At 38.9% G+C, this 16,678-nt stretch overlaps 1 protein-coding gene across 4 annotated transcripts in view; it reads right to left on the bottom strand.

Moving 5' to 3' along the window:
- Positions 1-2,508: 2,508 nt before the first annotated feature.
- The window catches only part of LOC106743749 (neuroglian), a 15,041-nt gene continuing 871 nt past the window's right edge, over positions 2,509-16,678 (bottom strand). For 2 of the 4 annotated variants that reach the window (XM_014617917.1, XM_014617920.1), the window contains exons 2-12: positions 15,983-16,060; positions 14,286-14,418; positions 11,733-13,148; positions 9,870-10,330; positions 8,997-9,356; positions 8,086-8,344; positions 7,377-7,697; positions 6,617-6,836; positions 6,222-6,378; positions 5,753-6,025; positions 2,509-4,232 (exon numbers count right to left, since the gene is read on the bottom strand). In XM_014617917.1, coding sequence (XP_014473403.1) covers positions 4,129-4,232; positions 5,753-6,025; positions 6,222-6,378; positions 6,617-6,836; positions 7,377-7,697; positions 8,086-8,344; positions 8,997-9,356; positions 9,870-10,330; positions 11,733-13,148; positions 14,286-14,418; positions 15,983-16,034 — 3,756 coding nt within the window. In that variant the 5' untranslated portion in view covers positions 16,035-16,060 and the 3' untranslated portion in view covers positions 2,509-4,128. Of the gene's footprint in view, positions 4,233-4,493; positions 4,587-5,752; positions 6,026-6,221; positions 6,379-6,616; positions 6,837-7,376; positions 7,698-8,085; positions 8,345-8,996; positions 9,357-9,869; positions 10,331-11,732; positions 13,149-14,285; positions 14,419-15,982; positions 16,061-16,140; positions 16,673-16,678 lie in introns of those variants that run through there. The other 2 variants (XM_014617919.1, XM_014617921.1) reach the window with 2 other exon arrangements.

Below are 16,678 nucleotides of genomic sequence, written 5' to 3'. Positions count from 1 at the left end.
ACGGTTAGATGATTCGTCTCGCCCTCCCACGGGGAGGTGAACAGGAATATTTGGAGAACTCAGTCGAAGGATCGACGGCTGCCGTTATAATAAGATACATCTCGTTATACAGATACGATTGTAAAAACGCAAAGAATTTCACTATACGTAAAGTACAAAACTATAAAAAGAAAAAGAAATACAAAAGGATATATTAGCGTACGCGAGGGCACGACGGTTCGTGCAAAATTATTGGAAGTTTTATATATATGTATATATATATATATATATGTATGTATATAACATTAAGATATCAACGTAGTCCAACTGATGGCTTATATAATGTGAAAAAGTGAACGAGCTCCGCTACAGCCGGTAAATGCTGAGGCTAGCGCTAATAGAACAAAAATATTCTTAAATATGAAACGCGCTTATGTTTGTGTTTGTGTGTGTGTGTCATGTGTGTGACTTGGACATCAAAATTCTCAGCGACGAGACGCGCGTGTCTGCTTTCATCATAGTTATTGCTAACTTCGTCATGGTTATTGCCAATGATCGTGTATCCAAATATTAGTACATAAAAATGCAACGTTAAAACATATTACTTATTTTACACGAGAATGTGTAATCGTAACATTTCCAATGATCAGATCTAAGTCACGCAACTGGTTGCATCCATGATAATTAGATCGGCGAAAAAAGCCATTGTTCATCGAACAAAAGATAAAAAATGTACACTCTCGATAAGGTTTCTATCGATTTTCACGCTTTCACATCCAATCGATATCATCGTTACATCACACATTGTTATGTTCAACTTACACAAATGTTACGTGTACATCAGATCTATAAGTCGGTAAATTAAATCGAGTATGTGAATAAATGAGAATTTCTTAAGAAATAAACGAATCATCGTCGAGTGCCGCGTTATCCGTCGAAATACGCAATCTTTAGTATCGTCGCAATCGCCTGCGAGTTCATCGCTCCATTCATCTAATTAATTACCGCGGGTTCTTAACGTCAGTATGCAATAACATCGTGTAACGTAGACGTACGGTAATGTGTAAAAACACTCACTTATCGTCGCAATGAGTAGTAGCAAATATTACACGTAATTGAAAAGGTGGGTTGATGGCTGCGTGGGGTGGCTCAAGAACTTTAAGTAGGCTCAATTTAAGTCGTTATCGAGCGACTGTCATCTAGCACATTCACATTCACAACACCCGCTCGTGACTACGTTTCCTCGACAACTCCAAACCAATGTTGTCAACCAATTCTATTAGAAATCATGTACATCTTCGATAGTAAAACGAGGATGACGAGCATTGTGGCATTCTGCAGGTTTCCTCGTCAGATTAAACAATTAAACCGCAACCACACATAAAGCGCGACTAAAGCGATTCAAGCTGCGTTAAAGCGCCTACAGCGGCTTGTCACTTGAAATATTTAATTATAAGATCATTCGAATATATTCGAAAATATTCGAATATATTTGAAGATCATTCGAATATATATAATATATATAATGATAATTAAATATTTCAAATATGTGAATATCCCTCGGGTCACTGTAATTATGCTTTTTAACGTAACTTAAATCGATGTAACAATATAATTGGGTTATACTAAGACTCGAATGACATTATTATAAAGCTAGCATTATATGGTATTATCTAGTTGCGTTGATTTAATTATTTAACCTGATTAATATCATTATTATATTTATTGTGTTTGTATACGTGTATGTGTGCGTGTATGTGTGTGTATGTGTATGCGCGCAATATCGACGAGGACTTTGCGATTATTGGTTCTTCTTCCCAACTTAAAAATACAGTCGCCACATAATAGCGATATTTTCATGAATTTCTTAAATTAGCAATCATATAATATGCGAAAATTTGCTCATGAGCCGTCTTAATGATCTTGTGACGTCCAAGTCACTTGTACAGGATGCTCGGCAAAAAAGACCCTAACAAATATATTTCGATTGCGTTACAAGATTACTTTCTGCATCCACGTCTAGGACATTCTTTACAAAAATCCGTTGTGAAAAAAGAGGCTCAGTCTGGTCCTGTTCGTCTGGTAAAGTGAGATATATCATTTAAAAGGTACTATACTCGTGATTCTTCGCGCATATCCATATCATAAATATTATACACTTTGTACCTATCTTTGTTTCTCTTTATCTTTGTACCTGACATATTTGCTTGCGACACTTTTGCAGACAACCTGTACACAGCGTCGACTAACGCTAAACTTAATGATCTAAACAAATTGTACACGTAGCTTCGAAAAGAATTAACAGATCTCTAATGTTTCTTTAACGTCCCGTAGGTCGAGATGTAATAATTATTAACTATAACTGCTCTGATGTTAACGTCGCGTTCTTTTTTAAGAATAATTAATTCATAATTAATATATATATATGTCTCTCTCTCATCTTTTCTCCATCTTTCTCTTTCTTTATATATATATATATTTATATTTTTTTCTTCATATATCATAAATAATTATATATAGAGCGTCATATCTTATAATTATTGGATTATAATAAAATTACTGAAAAAAAAAGCAAAGTAAAATCCTCATAAAAATAAGAAAGGTTCTCATCAATGCATGTTTTACATACAAAAAGCAACAATTATTTAGAGGCCTTATGATCTTTGTTATCTATCATGGTGCATATACAAAATCGTCTTTTTAATATTACTCCATCCGTGTTTATATCATCGTCATTCGAGTATCCCTACTCGCGCATACACGCGCGCACATACGTGTACATGTATGTCTGTTAATAATGAAGGTGTAAGTGCGTGATAATCGTAGGATAATTATTCATTCGTTTAGATTTGGCCCTTTCACGGCAGAGTAAAAATCGACTTGCGGCTAAACCTTAGAATAACCGTCCGTTAGAAGATTAAAGTTAAATTCAGTCGAAGCCAGATTGCGACACTATCTTATTTCATTGCTCGTGCCACTGCTCTCTTCCCTTCCTCTCTTTCTTTAAGATTGCATGTAACTAACGTGTCATTCACTATATATCACTATTTATATCGTGCGTTCTTTTGCTTAGAATTTCATCAAGTAATTCCCATATATTCGTTATAAAATTCGCATATTCACTCGCCAGTATTAACCCTTCGCGCTCTTTTTCGCAATTTTTTGCGCGATGTTGACAGTAAACGCTCATGAACACCGTCGAACTACAAGCGGAAGAATACATTTGTATCAACAGTCAGTTATAATAGTCCGTAATTCTCTCTGAATTAACGTAATTTGATTGTTAAACCGCTTGGCATTTCGCCGAGTCGGAATGGATCAGAATGCCAAAATCGCTCCGAGTGCCAGCCAGGTTGGCGCCCGGAGTGCAAAGGGTTAACGACAAGCGATAAAACGATGCTCGCATATCATGAACTGCTCTCGGCATCGTCGGCATGTCGCGAAACATCGGATACTACACGCAGTCTTAAAAGTACCTCACATTTGCGCGCGAGTCCGAATGTGCAACTCGTATACCTCATCACCACCGATAGATCGAACTGTCTAATTCAACCTGGCTCTGTTCAAAGATTACGGTCAATGCTAGAGTAGTCTCTACGGTACTATCCTCCATAAATAGCTTGCACGCTATGAAACACCTATAGTTCTTGGGTTTTATAATCAATATAGAGATATACTTGTATGACGCATGAGCACTCTCGTCGCCGATTGCCGATCCGACGGCAACGATAATCGCAATGCAAGCTAGATTTCCATGTAACTAATCTTCCCCCTTCCCACTCCTCCACTTGCGTGTCCGGAGAGACCAGTTAAATGAAAGATTGGGAATGTTTGTGACACCTTAGCGATGCAAATGATAAATCGTTATCTAAACACCGTCATCAGGAAGTAGAGCTCGCGTCCTGAAGCGAGTACACGTAAGACCAGGTTCGTGTGACTTCTATGGAAATTATAAAACCCAAAACCAAAGTCTAATTGGCAGTATAGTGTTGGACATTGCGCCCAGCGCAAGGTGCTTAGCAGAACTGCTGCAATAGGCCGAGGATCGGAACCCTCGGCCGTAAAGAGAAAATGTTTTTCCTTTCCTTTTTCCGTTTCTCCTCCTATCTTTCTTCCTTTATGGTGGCTTGATTAAGATAGTTGCAGAGGTTACACGTACGTGGCCATAGTACCAGTTGGAATGGGTGGCGTTTCCTCTGGTCTACCTTTAGGTCCGTATTGTCCGATGAATGAACCATCTTCCGTGAAGCGTCCTGGAATTCAAAACGATCGTGTTGAATTTTCCTCATCTCAGAGACGGGATCTTCCGGTCAATTTGGAGTTGGGCCGTGAATCTCAATATTCTTTTACATTAATAATATTACAAATAATGTGTGAGTAGTGAGGTAAATATTAATATACACAGCTTCGTTACATATGGAACATTAAGTTTCGTGAAAAGGTCGACGTTCGACTCTGCTTCGGTGCGTGTGAATGCGACAACTTATATGTTAAAACGTGTTCATCAAACTTACCTTAAACTAGAGTGGTAAACGCTTGCGAATTTGGTTCCGGCTTACGATGTCGGCCATACTGACCAATGAATGAACCGTCTTCGTTCATGCCTTCTGTATTGTGTCAAAAGCGACAAAGCAAATAAAATAAATAACACAGAATGTACAACATATTGAGAAAGTAAAATGGAACGCAAACGTCGAAATATAAACGTTACTTAAATCAACACGTAACTAGCTTGGTTATTTATACAAATGCAGCTGCAAAGTGCATCATGTGAAAAAAAGAAAAGCACTCGCGCAGTATGAGAAGAATTTCAACAGATGTGACAATAACTTTTGCGTGAAACACGAGACTCGCCGTTTCATGCTTTTTCTCTTTCCAAAAAAGTATGAAAAGATTTAGTGCATTTGCCTGTACTGCAGTAATATCGATTCACAGAGGCATGTAGTTAGAAATTATCTCAAAGTACTTGGTCTATAAATTTATTTTCTTAGGGATTTCTTCAGGCTTCAACAACACATATTAATTAAAACGCGTGTAAAATTAGAAAAAGTTTGATCATATGGAAACTGAGATAATAAAGTTAAAGTATCATAAGTACGAAAACAGCTTCCGATATCAAGTTTCTAGTAATTAAATTATTCTTTTGCGATTTTAATGAAAAACGATAAAAGAGACTTAGAAGAGAGTAGAAATATAAAAAATTACAAAATCCTTGATTATCTAGTTTTCCAGAAATTGATGTATGTAAAGTACGCAATTTTTAATAACAATTGAAATATATAACAGCTGATTGGTATTCTCTTGCTATAGTGTCAAAGCTGTATGTCATAAATCATGTTTATGAATACATAGCACAGATTTATCGCGGTTCAAATGTTGCATTAACCATCACCATTCTAACAGTATTATCACAGACCAACTACCTTAATTATCTCACAAGGCAGTATTCATTGTCAGATCTTATATTTCAGATCGTAAGTTTATCTTCAGATGTGTGGCTTGTTTTATTGGCCACGGAGCATCTCTGAACTTAAAATGATCTTAAATATAAAATCAGACTATGAATATCGACCATATAATATCGCATATAGACGCAAGTATCAAATTATCACAGTATCTGATGATTGAAACTGGCCTGTACAGGAAATGTCTCTCATGATATATCGTATATGTATGTGTGTGTATGTGTGTAAAACACCGACATTTTTCCAATATAAGCTCGATATTATCTTTATAATGCGAATCATATAAAATTTCCACGCCTATCACTAACCTGTGTCACCGTCGCCATACTCTGCCATCGAGTCGGTGTCGGATTCGGGATGTTTGCCGTCCTGATGAGAAGACGACGCCAAGGACGCACGTCCGCCGGCCGATTTCGTGTCCAATGGCTGCGAGTACTCGTGGAACCCACCCTCATCAGGATAATCGCCGCGTCCGGCGGCTAATTCTCGCTCGTGCACCGCGTACTTGCCGCCTCTATTTCGTTTGATCACACAAACGACTATCAGCACCAACAGGAGAATGGCAATCGCCAGCATCATTCCTGTGAAAACGTCGGTGTCTCATTAAGTACGTTGTCGGTAAAATACGGTATAAAAAAAGGTCACCAAGGAGCTTATTGTTATACAATTATTATACATGGTCTACTTAAAGTGTGACCTAAAGTTTAGACTTTATTGGCTTATCACATTATACTATAAACTACTATAGACACTATACTTATAGGCCATCTTGTATACCTATGAACCATCCGGCTGTAGCGACATTTTCCTTCGGCTGAATAATGGGTCCTTCGCTGCTCGTCTCAACGTCCTGAGGAGGGCTTTCAGTCAAATATTCGCCGTCCACAGCAACGACTGACATTGTGTAGAGCTCACCGCTCTGGAGACCGCGTATCTGTGCGATCACGTCTTTGTTAGTTATGCGCAATTTTATTTTACAGATTAGGACAAGAGGTATAAATCAGACATAGAAGCAGTTTAGCCATTAAAAATAGTGAGAAAAGAGTTTCATTTTTGAAAAAGTAGGAAAATAGTAAGTTATGTCAAAATTTTTCTATGATACAATGTTGTTTTTACTATTATTACTATTATTATTGTTATTATTGTTGATATTTCTACTACTGTGTGCATACCTCAATGGTATTGGTTTGGAACTCGGGATCCGTCATCAAAAATATCGTTTCACCTTTGAGCTTATACTTGACGAAGAAATGACTTCCTGGATTGCCGTTAAGATTCGGTTCCCAAACGATCTTTATGTTTGAATAACCGGTCTCAGACGGGACAGTTATCCACGTGAACTGCGGTACATCGGGTCGCTGAGACATGCGTGTCTTTTGTTCGATGAAATAACTGTAAATATATCAAACAATCTTGTGAGTAACCGATATTAACTCTCGCTGAAATCCATGTGATCGCCGGAACAATTAATATTACGAAGGATGGAGAAAAATAACATGAAATAATACTTTTCACACATTTTGATGATATAAAATATATGTAATTTTTGGTGTTTAAATACGAAAAAAAATGTATTGAAACTTCCAGTATAACATATATGTATTTCTATATTTGATAAATAAATAAATAAATAAATAAATATATATATATATATATTTCTATGTTGAAAATTTAAAAAATTTATATTTAAAGACAAAAACAATAACAGTGCTCAGAATCAGGTACATTTCCAGCATTAGTGCTTTTATCTTAAGCCCGTATCAGATTACGAATAAAGACTGATTGAAATTTGGTTAATCCGAGCAAAATTGAATTTAGTGAACTTTGCTCTGATTAACTAAATTTCAATTTAATCTCAATCAATTTAATCCGTATTGATAGAAGCTTTAATATATCTATTGATTTCATATTTATGATTAATGTAACACTCACTTGTTGCCTGGTCCCTCTTTGGTCGTCGCACGTATATGAACGCGATATTTCGTATCGGACGCTAACGCAGCTAATTTGGCACTCGTAGCGTCCGCATCTGTAATATGCGGCTTCCTTTCGAGTAAAGTTTCTAATCTCGTGCCACTCACGACCTGATAATAAATCCTATACCCGGTCAAAATACCGTTCGGTTCGGCGGGTGGCGTCCAGACGAGGAACAAAGCGCTCGATCCCATCGGAAACGCTTCTAAACTGAGCACCGTTCCTGGCACCCCTTCCGGTGTTTCGAAACTTAAAATTTCAGACACGGGTCCGACGTATCTGCGAATCGAGTGAACGTCGATTGTTATAAGCACGTCAACTTTATCACGATGTTGATTCGTACAGCAATATACACCGTGCACAGTAAAAAATGTGTTAAAATCGATACATTGAAATTTTGTGTTACTTTAACATGGAGAATATGTTAAGAAGTACATAAATATAATATTAAATTAACATCACATTCACCTTGTCAAGATACATTGACGAAGTTAACGTATTAATTTAACATCATATTTGCATGCTAAAACATTCCCTGTGTTAAAGTAACAGAAAATTTCAGTGAACTGTTTTTAACACAAAATTTTTTACTGTGTGTATACCTTACCATTATAATTTTACAGCATACATGACACCGACTGTATAGAGATATCGGAAATTCCATTACCTGCCGTTGTAAGCGAGTATCCTCACGAAATTCTTGCTGTACGGGATAAATTTGCTGACCTCCGCTTGAGTCGTGTTTCCACCGTGAATGTCAATCTCGTGCATCCCTTTCTCGCCCTGCTTTTCCGTCCACGTTTGAATCTTGTATCCTTGCAGCTCACCTCTCACCGATTCCTCCGGCACCGGAGTCCACGACAGCTGGGCAGTTGTGCTCGATTTCAAATGTAACAGCGTGAAATTGCCAGGCGCTTGTAAAGGCACTGAAATCAGATTTGGCATTTTGTAGACAAAGCCAATAATATTGGAGCGTAATATTATATAAAACTCCTGTTTCTTCGTTGCAACCATCTTGACTAATAATGTCAGAAGCGAGAAAACATACGCCCAAAATTCTCGCGAAATACATAAAAAATAAAAAGATATGTTTATAAAATAGTACTTCTGATCGATCGACCAAATTTGCAAAATATTTCGAAAACTTTCCCTTTACTTTATCAATCAATAGTCGTAAATTAACATGACAATATCATGAGAAAAGATAAGCTAAGAAAGAGGGTTGCACGTCATTGCATTAATTTGACGGTTACTTATCGATTATTAAAGCGAAAGTTTGCGAAATATCTTACAAATGTGCTCAATTAATCACAAATGTCACTTCATGGACATCCTTTTAACGCAACTTTTATTTCGCAAGAATTTTGGACGTACATTTTCTAGTTTCTAACGTCATCAAACAAAATAACTGCGGTGAGAGGCCAGGAGTCTCAATACTATTAGGCGTGTGCGAAAATTTTAGTCTTTCCTTCGCAAGTTCTCGCTTGATTTCCATAATGTGTACGAACTAAAACTTTTGCGCACGCCTAATATCAGTCAATAACGATGAACATCAAGGTAACTTAATGAACGTTTTACCGTCTTCCCCGGAATATCCGACGACTTCATCGACCATAGCTTTGGATTCTCCTATTACGTTGGCAGAGATGACTTTGATCTTATATCTCTGATAAGTAGGCTGATTGTCTATCTCCAGGCTGTTCCTCCTCCAATCGTTTACCTCTCGTGGAATCCAATCCAAGCCCGGTATATCCCTTTTGTAATACACTTTATACATGAATTTGTCGCCATTGTGATCTATCTGCGGCATAGTCGTCCAAGTGATCACCAAATTTTGAGGTGTTGTACCCTTGCCCGCAACGTTGTCGGGATTCTTGGTGGGCCTGGTCGGTATGGTGGTGCAAATAGTGTCGCTGTGCGGCGACGGTAGAGATGGGCCTATCGAGAAGAAAAACAACAATGGCTCATTGGTTGATAATAACTTGTTTCATAATTTAAGTGCTTACGTCAAGTTCCGATTAAACTGTTCGACGATTCAACTCATACGGCAGAGTTGTCGACGGGGAAAGTGAGAGATATAGTTTATTGTCGAAATGAATAAGAGCATTTGCTCGTTCTTTTTTTGTAATCTATATTTAAAATTATTGTCAGGGCCAGGTCCTATCATCAGCTTTATTTTGCTAATATTTACGCAGAATTATTTACAATTTCTTCACCATTGATGGATGCCAAATTGTATAACTTGAAATTACTGTTCAGTAATTCCACCGGCTAATCGTCGATTAATTTAGTCAGGATTCGATGAAAATTACCCTTAATCGTCAGAATTCATTTCATCCGGTCACATTAATCGAGCTGGGAATTGTTCGTATCGCCCATTTCACATATGACATACCCTCAAGTGAAACTCCTAATAGAATGATTTCGATTTTTAAAGACGTCGAGTCTTACCTATTTTATTCCACGCAATGACACGGAACGTGTAATTAGACCAAGGTGACATAGGTATGATCTCGGTCAGGAGACTGGCCGGAACATTGTCTTTGGCTATTTCCCAAACGTCTGGCGTGAAGCTGGTGTTGTACTGGATAGTGTAACGCAAGATAGGAGCTCTGTTATCTCCCATAGGGATCCATGTAACCTTCGCCTCGCTCGTGTTACACATGATTCCTTCCAACCTTGGTGCGAAAGGTACATCCTGAACGATAAGAGTCGCTTGAGCTCTCGCCTCGTCCAGTTCGGTACGTGCGACGCATGTGTAGATACCGGAGTCCAGCTCTATCGTCTTCGTGATCATCAAGGAGTAATCGGTGCTGCGTACGAACCTCGGCTCTATCTCAAACTCTATCGGCTGGCCGTTACTGTACCAATCTATGGTCAGAGTTAGGGAGGAGTCCGTGACGGCGTTGCACCTGCACAACAAACACAAGAGAACGTTAATTAAGACTTCTCAGTGAATCGGAAATCTCTCTCTCTCTCTCTCTCTCTCTCTCTCTCTCTCTTTTGTCTCCGTAAAATCCGTACCGAAGACTAAGACCGGTATATTCATAACAGTCAGATTTTATATTTAAAATAGTCTCAAATTTATCTTCAGATACTATATGACTCATTTCATTGGCTACGAAGCATCTGAAGATGAACTTAAGCTGATTAATTTTGATATCAGCAATTAGTTAAGTTTATTATTACTTAATTTCTATCTCCAATCTGCGATCTACTTAGTCTGATACAGGTTTAAGATGTACCGGTGAAACAACCTTAGTGCGTGGTGTAATTAGGTTACTAAGATTTTCTGACCGCACGTATTATTGATTTCTTGTTTATTGATTATTCAAAGAAGCGGAAACGATATGTCAAAGAAGCAATCCGTCAGTATGATGGCTTCACGTTGATATTCGGAAAAAAATGCTGTACAATTAAATACGATTAATAACCTAATTATTAGCCGACTATTAAGGCTATTCTACCGATCAGTATATAAAAAACTGTGTTAATGCAGTTCCATTCTTTAGGTTAGAGTAAAATCGAAAATTTCTAATCAGGCGTATTATTTCAGAACATTCACATATCATTGCTACTTTGCACTTTGAGGTATCGTTACTAATTCACCGAATAATCAACAGTCATGATGCATGAATATTCGAATATGATGCGTTTGGCTGGAAATTTCCAATGTTATTACGTCAAGGAAATGGAGCTGCATCAATGGAATTTTCTGTACAGTCAAATGTGCTGTATCATTTCCTAGATCGAAAATTATATGATTTCCAGTCTTACGCGCATACACATAAGGTCAAAACCATCAAAATCAAAGCCAATATGACTCTATCATCATAATTACAGTTACTTATGCGATTTTTAATCTTATGGGTTATGTATAAGGTTGAAAATTATGTAATTTATCATCTAGGAAATGGAACAGCCTACATGAGGCCGACCGTTCAGTGGGGAGCAGAAGGATTTAGACACAGTGAAGTTCAGAGCGCAGCTGATGGTCTAATGAGAGAACAAATCAGTCAAAGATAAGTTCTTTCATTGGGCCATTGACTGCACTACCAACTTCAGTGTGTCTAAATCGTCTTGTTCTCCACCGTACCATTCCTTGGATTAAAACCTTTTCTATTACGTGATTTTTAGCCTTTCACATGTACATAGAAGGCCGAAACTACTACAATTAGAGTTACCTTTACGATTTTCGACCTTATGCGTATGTATGTAAGGCTGAAAATCGCATAATTCTCTTTAGATAATAATAAGTCATACATTACGCTAACTGTACGAAAGATTTCTTTACTTTCTCTCAGAACATCTTACCTGAACGTGGCACTGGATCCCGCGGCTACCTCGTAATCCTCCGGCTTGTCGGTGATTCTCGTGTGCTCTTTAACCATTAAGGTGGCGGACGCGTCTACCTGGCCCAATTTGTTGGAGGCGTGGCAGGTATAAGTGCCCGCGTCTAAGAAGGACACAGCCTCAATCTGCAGGTCCCCGGTCTCCAGGATCTTGTAACGACCGCCGGTCAGTTCCTGTCCGTTCTTGATCCACTTGACTTCCGGTTTGGGCGCCCCGAAGACACGGCACGTGATCAGTATGGTCTTTCCGTCTACCGTGTCCATGTCCGTGGGCGGTTGCGTGATCTCTGGCTCGAGCGCCAAAACGTTTATGTATACGTCCTTGTAAACATATCCCAGCGAATTGGTGGCGTTACAGCCGTAATTGGCCGTGTCAGACTTCACTAGCCTCTCGATGATGATGGAATTCGAGGTGAGCTTTCTCCTGCTGTTCGGCGGCGCCGCGGACAACGGTCGGCCGTTGTAGACCCACTTAATCTCCGGCGCGGGTACTCCGCTGGCCTCGCACTTAATTTCCGCGGTCTCGTCCTCCGCAGCGTTCACGATCTCTGGCTCGACGGTAAAATACGGCACCGACATCACCTGCAGATTGATGGAGTGCGTCTTGGCCGAACCAACTCCGTTCGACGCCTCGCAAGTGTACGTGCCCTGGTCATCGAAGTTGACGTGCTTGATGATGAGAGACTTGCCGTAATTCCCTTGACTGATCCGATCGCCCGTTTTAATCGACTCGCCGTTTTTGCTCCAGATGATCTGCGGCAACGGTGTACCACCGTATATGCAGAACAGCTCGATCTTTTTGCCGCGCAAGGCCACCTCGCTCCTCCTCGTAAGATACTGCTCCTCGGGCTTATGCTTGATCATGCCGCCAGTCGAGCTTTCCGAATTCACCGTCAGTATGACTTTATTGCCTATCTTGTATTCGTTCCTGAACACAGACGTGGCGGCACAGGCGTAGTAAAAGTCGTCCGAGACGTCGGCCTTGGTCACATTGCTGAAGAACAAATTCCCCTCCGGGTCTATGGTCATGCGCGAGTTGTTGATCGACTTGATACCACCGGCGATATCCTGAATCAGCCAATAAACGTTCGGCTTAGGCCAGCCATCGGGCGGATGGCAGGTGAGCTTGAACGGACTACCCTCCTTCGCTGACATGATCACCGGATTCTCGTCTTTGAATGAATTCAACTCGGCCTTTCGCACAAATACCGAGTTCGACGTGGCTATGCCCAAAGCGTTTTCGGCGAAACATTGGTATTGCCCCACGTCTTCCTCCGCTGGCCTCAATATTGTAAGAGTACCTCTAGCAGCCGGCTTGCTTATGCGTTCGTCGTACGTCGACCATGTGAAATTTTTGCCATTTTTCATCCAGTAATAACTGTTGCATAAGACAGTTCATTTATATAAGAAATCGGAAGACAGGTGTATTTTCAGCGGTGTATTTTCAGTGCTGTATTCTTAGCGGTAATAATATACGATTCAATGAACTCTCAAGAAATTTCCCGAAATAGAATACCACTCGAAACGTGCGAGAGGATTCTATGATAATGCAGAATTATTTGTCACTTGGAATCGCAAGAGTGAATGTCTCACTCGAACTCAAAGTGAATTGATTTGTATGAGTGAATGTTTCAACTAATCAGAGTAAATTGTTCACTTTTTGTTCCAGTGACAATGAAGTACACCGGAAATGTACCCTTAAATTTCAAAAAAATATTCATTCAACGATTCGGAATGGGGAACTCGCTGTGTACGAGTGAAGTCACTCGAATCCAAGTGACTTGGATGTTTCTCGTGTAGAATTTCACATAGAAGAAATATAAGAAATACGATCGAATGTTATTCATTCATAAAAAAGAATGTCAAGAGTTGACACGAAGTCGGAGCGGTTCAAGTCAGAAAACGACAACGACAAACCCGACATCTGAATTCTCTTTGTTCGTTCACACGATTTTATTCCCTCCCGAATTTTATCCGGTTTATGAGAAACTGCTCCCTCGCCCACAATGCCAAGTATTCGCGTAAATCAGCATCAGCGATGATTATTTCATACATCCTAAGACTATGACGTCATCTTTCTAATTAAGAACAGCTGCACCGACGTCTCTCTAGAGTAAGCACGAGAAAGAGAGACTGCATATATGCCGGACGTAAGGGCAAGAAAGCTTTATGAATGCAATGTCACGAAAGTACATTTCCCGCTCTTCAACAACTCGCGACAACTTCGCATCAGCACGCGTTCACGTAATAGCTATTTCCATATACCGTCAACCGATGACTAAGCCAAGAGTATCGGAAAGATGTAACACCGTGCAAGATGGCGTGAACGTAAAGAATATTTTTCATTCAGTGACACGAGTCGACACTATCGTCTTAACCTTATTACTCACTGAATACGAAAGCAAAGACAGAATGACATGTGTTATGAATCGTATGTGAATCGTACTCGAAGTAAGATACAACTTGCGTTTTGTTTATTATGGGGAAGATAAAGAAAAAGGAAGAGGATACGTACTCTATTCGTGGTTCACCTTCCGCTTCGCATTCGATCACAAACGGCTTATCGTTCTCATTGATCTTCTTTTGACTCACTTGAAACAATATCTCATCTGATGGCGGCTGCTTAAATATCCGTGGCGGCGAATTAACTAATAAACAAGGAAATTATTAGATCCACAGCAAGCATCGAGTCGAACTTGAGCTAGTAAAAGAGACGTACAAATGTAACATAAAGGCAGAGAAAATATATGGCGGGAGATATATTTACAAAACACTCTTGATACGATGAATCTGTTTCATGATGAATAATTGAAATGATCTTTTAACCTAGAATCTTGACTGTACTAAGGATTAGCGAATCTTCGATACATAAATTAATCAACCTTGAGAAATTAATTAATTTATGAATTATTTAGAATGTACGTCATGTTGAAATAGCATAAAGGAAATAAAATTACATGTAATATGTATTAATATTAATTGAAAATTAAAATGTTGGAAAAAATCAATGTTTTTCATGATATACGTATAAACACACATAAATAATCAATTATAGAAAGTAAGGAGGTGTTAAGGATCTAATACAATCCTACAAATTGTAGAGTTTTCCAAATCGCACAATAAAGCAATGAAAAAGTCGCATGGGAATAATTTTGTAAAACTTTGTGTTTACTTTGACGAGATCGAGTGTTATCTACACACAAATATGCATGTGTAAACGTACAGATAAATACAAAAGTATACATATATATTCAGATACATATATGTATGTACATGGAAAGTGTGATTGTACAGAAACACGGTATCTCTCTATGTGACAAAACTTGTCTTATATAAAAGAGTCCCGTGTAAATGAGAATTTGACTTGTGACGCAAAGCAGAGTTACTAATATAACAACTTCAGTAATGTCTCTTTCACCTTCTATCATATCCGGGACACATACTATAATTAAAAAATCAAAAGGTACAAGTTTAATAGTTGGATTTAGATCATAGTGCGGTAGTAAGATTTTTTCGCATATTAACGACAGGTACACGGAAAAAGGAGATTAGCTGTCCGAAAAAAATTAGTCTTAAATCAATGATAGATATTTTCACATATAAGCGAGAATATTATAATCTTCGTAGGAGATTTTTAGTCTTGCTTTGATTGAATTTGTATTGATGCAAATATTACTTGCACTCAATTCAGGGCTAAAAATCTTCTAAGAATATTATAATATTCTTGCTTATACGAGAATATCTATTATTGATTTAAAACTATTGTTCTCTATGTATAATATAGCCGAAATTTAGTTACCAGACTTAATTTTTAGCCGGGAGCTTCAAATAAAATTAAAAATCAGATTAAAAATCAGATACAACGACAAAAAAAGATAAATTAACTAAATTTAAGTTGTATCACAAAGACAGCTACTTTTTACCTGTGCACCGAAAAGAAATAATCTCAAATCAAGAGTAAATATTCCCATGAATAAGCAAGAACACTAATATTCTTAACAAAATTTTAACTTTGAATTGGGTTGAAGTAATACTCAAATCAAGATTAAAATCCTTCTACGAAGATTATAATATTCTTGCTTATATGTAAGAAAATGTATTCTCTTGGTTTAAGATTAATTTTTTTTTCTGTGTGAGAGCTAATTCCTTTTTTCCGTATAAGTAATCATAAAGGACGAGTGTGAAGCACTCATACTTACACTACATACTTACTTGAAGCCACCTGAAGGATCAGGGTAGAGAGAATACACACGGCTAGCCTCATGCTTCACGCTCTGTATCTGAATAAATCTACAAACGCAATTTTTCATTATTAAGAATGCACGAAGGCATCATTTCAACAGATACGGCGGAAAATCGAGCGCTATCACCTTTCGCTGACGACGCGCGGTAAAAGCCCTGTCGGGCTATCGCTCCAATTAACAAACTCTCCCGGCTCCCATAAAACCGATAATCGCAGGTTTTACAGGCGTTTCGCAAATTTCCTCACGTCACGCGTTACTCGACGTGTGAAGTACGTAACGCAGAAGGGAGAAGAGCTCTCATCCCGCGGTGTGTCGCCTCTCCTTTTAATTAAATTTGCATCGCTCCGCGGTCGTGCACCCTATATCGCACCTCAGCCGTTGCGGTAAACACAAAATTGCGCGCATCCACACACACACACGCGCGCACGTACGGGATGTAACGCGCGCGTGCGCTCATAAGCTCGGCTCGTAACTCGCCCCCACCGAAATCGAAGTTGACCCAGTTACGAGGAATTTTTCAAATTCCCGGAGCCGCGAGGAGCGAAGGCAAGGTGGTTGCTAATGGATACGCGAGAAATGGGCGTGTGCACTCGCCTAGACGGCGAAGCGAGGCTGCCTATGATAGAGCCAATAATTACACACGGTGCATCCGCTTACGTAAAAA

This window comes from Dinoponera quadriceps, unplaced genomic scaffold (assembly GCF_001313825.1).
Source record: "Dinoponera quadriceps isolate SergipeBrazil2010 unplaced genomic scaffold, ASM131382v1 scaffold690, whole genome shotgun sequence".
Lineage (NCBI taxonomy): Eukaryota > Metazoa > Arthropoda > Insecta > Hymenoptera > Formicidae > Dinoponera > Dinoponera quadriceps.
Note: the sequence above shows the minus strand (reverse complement) of the source record. Positions and strands in the feature narration are given on the sequence as shown.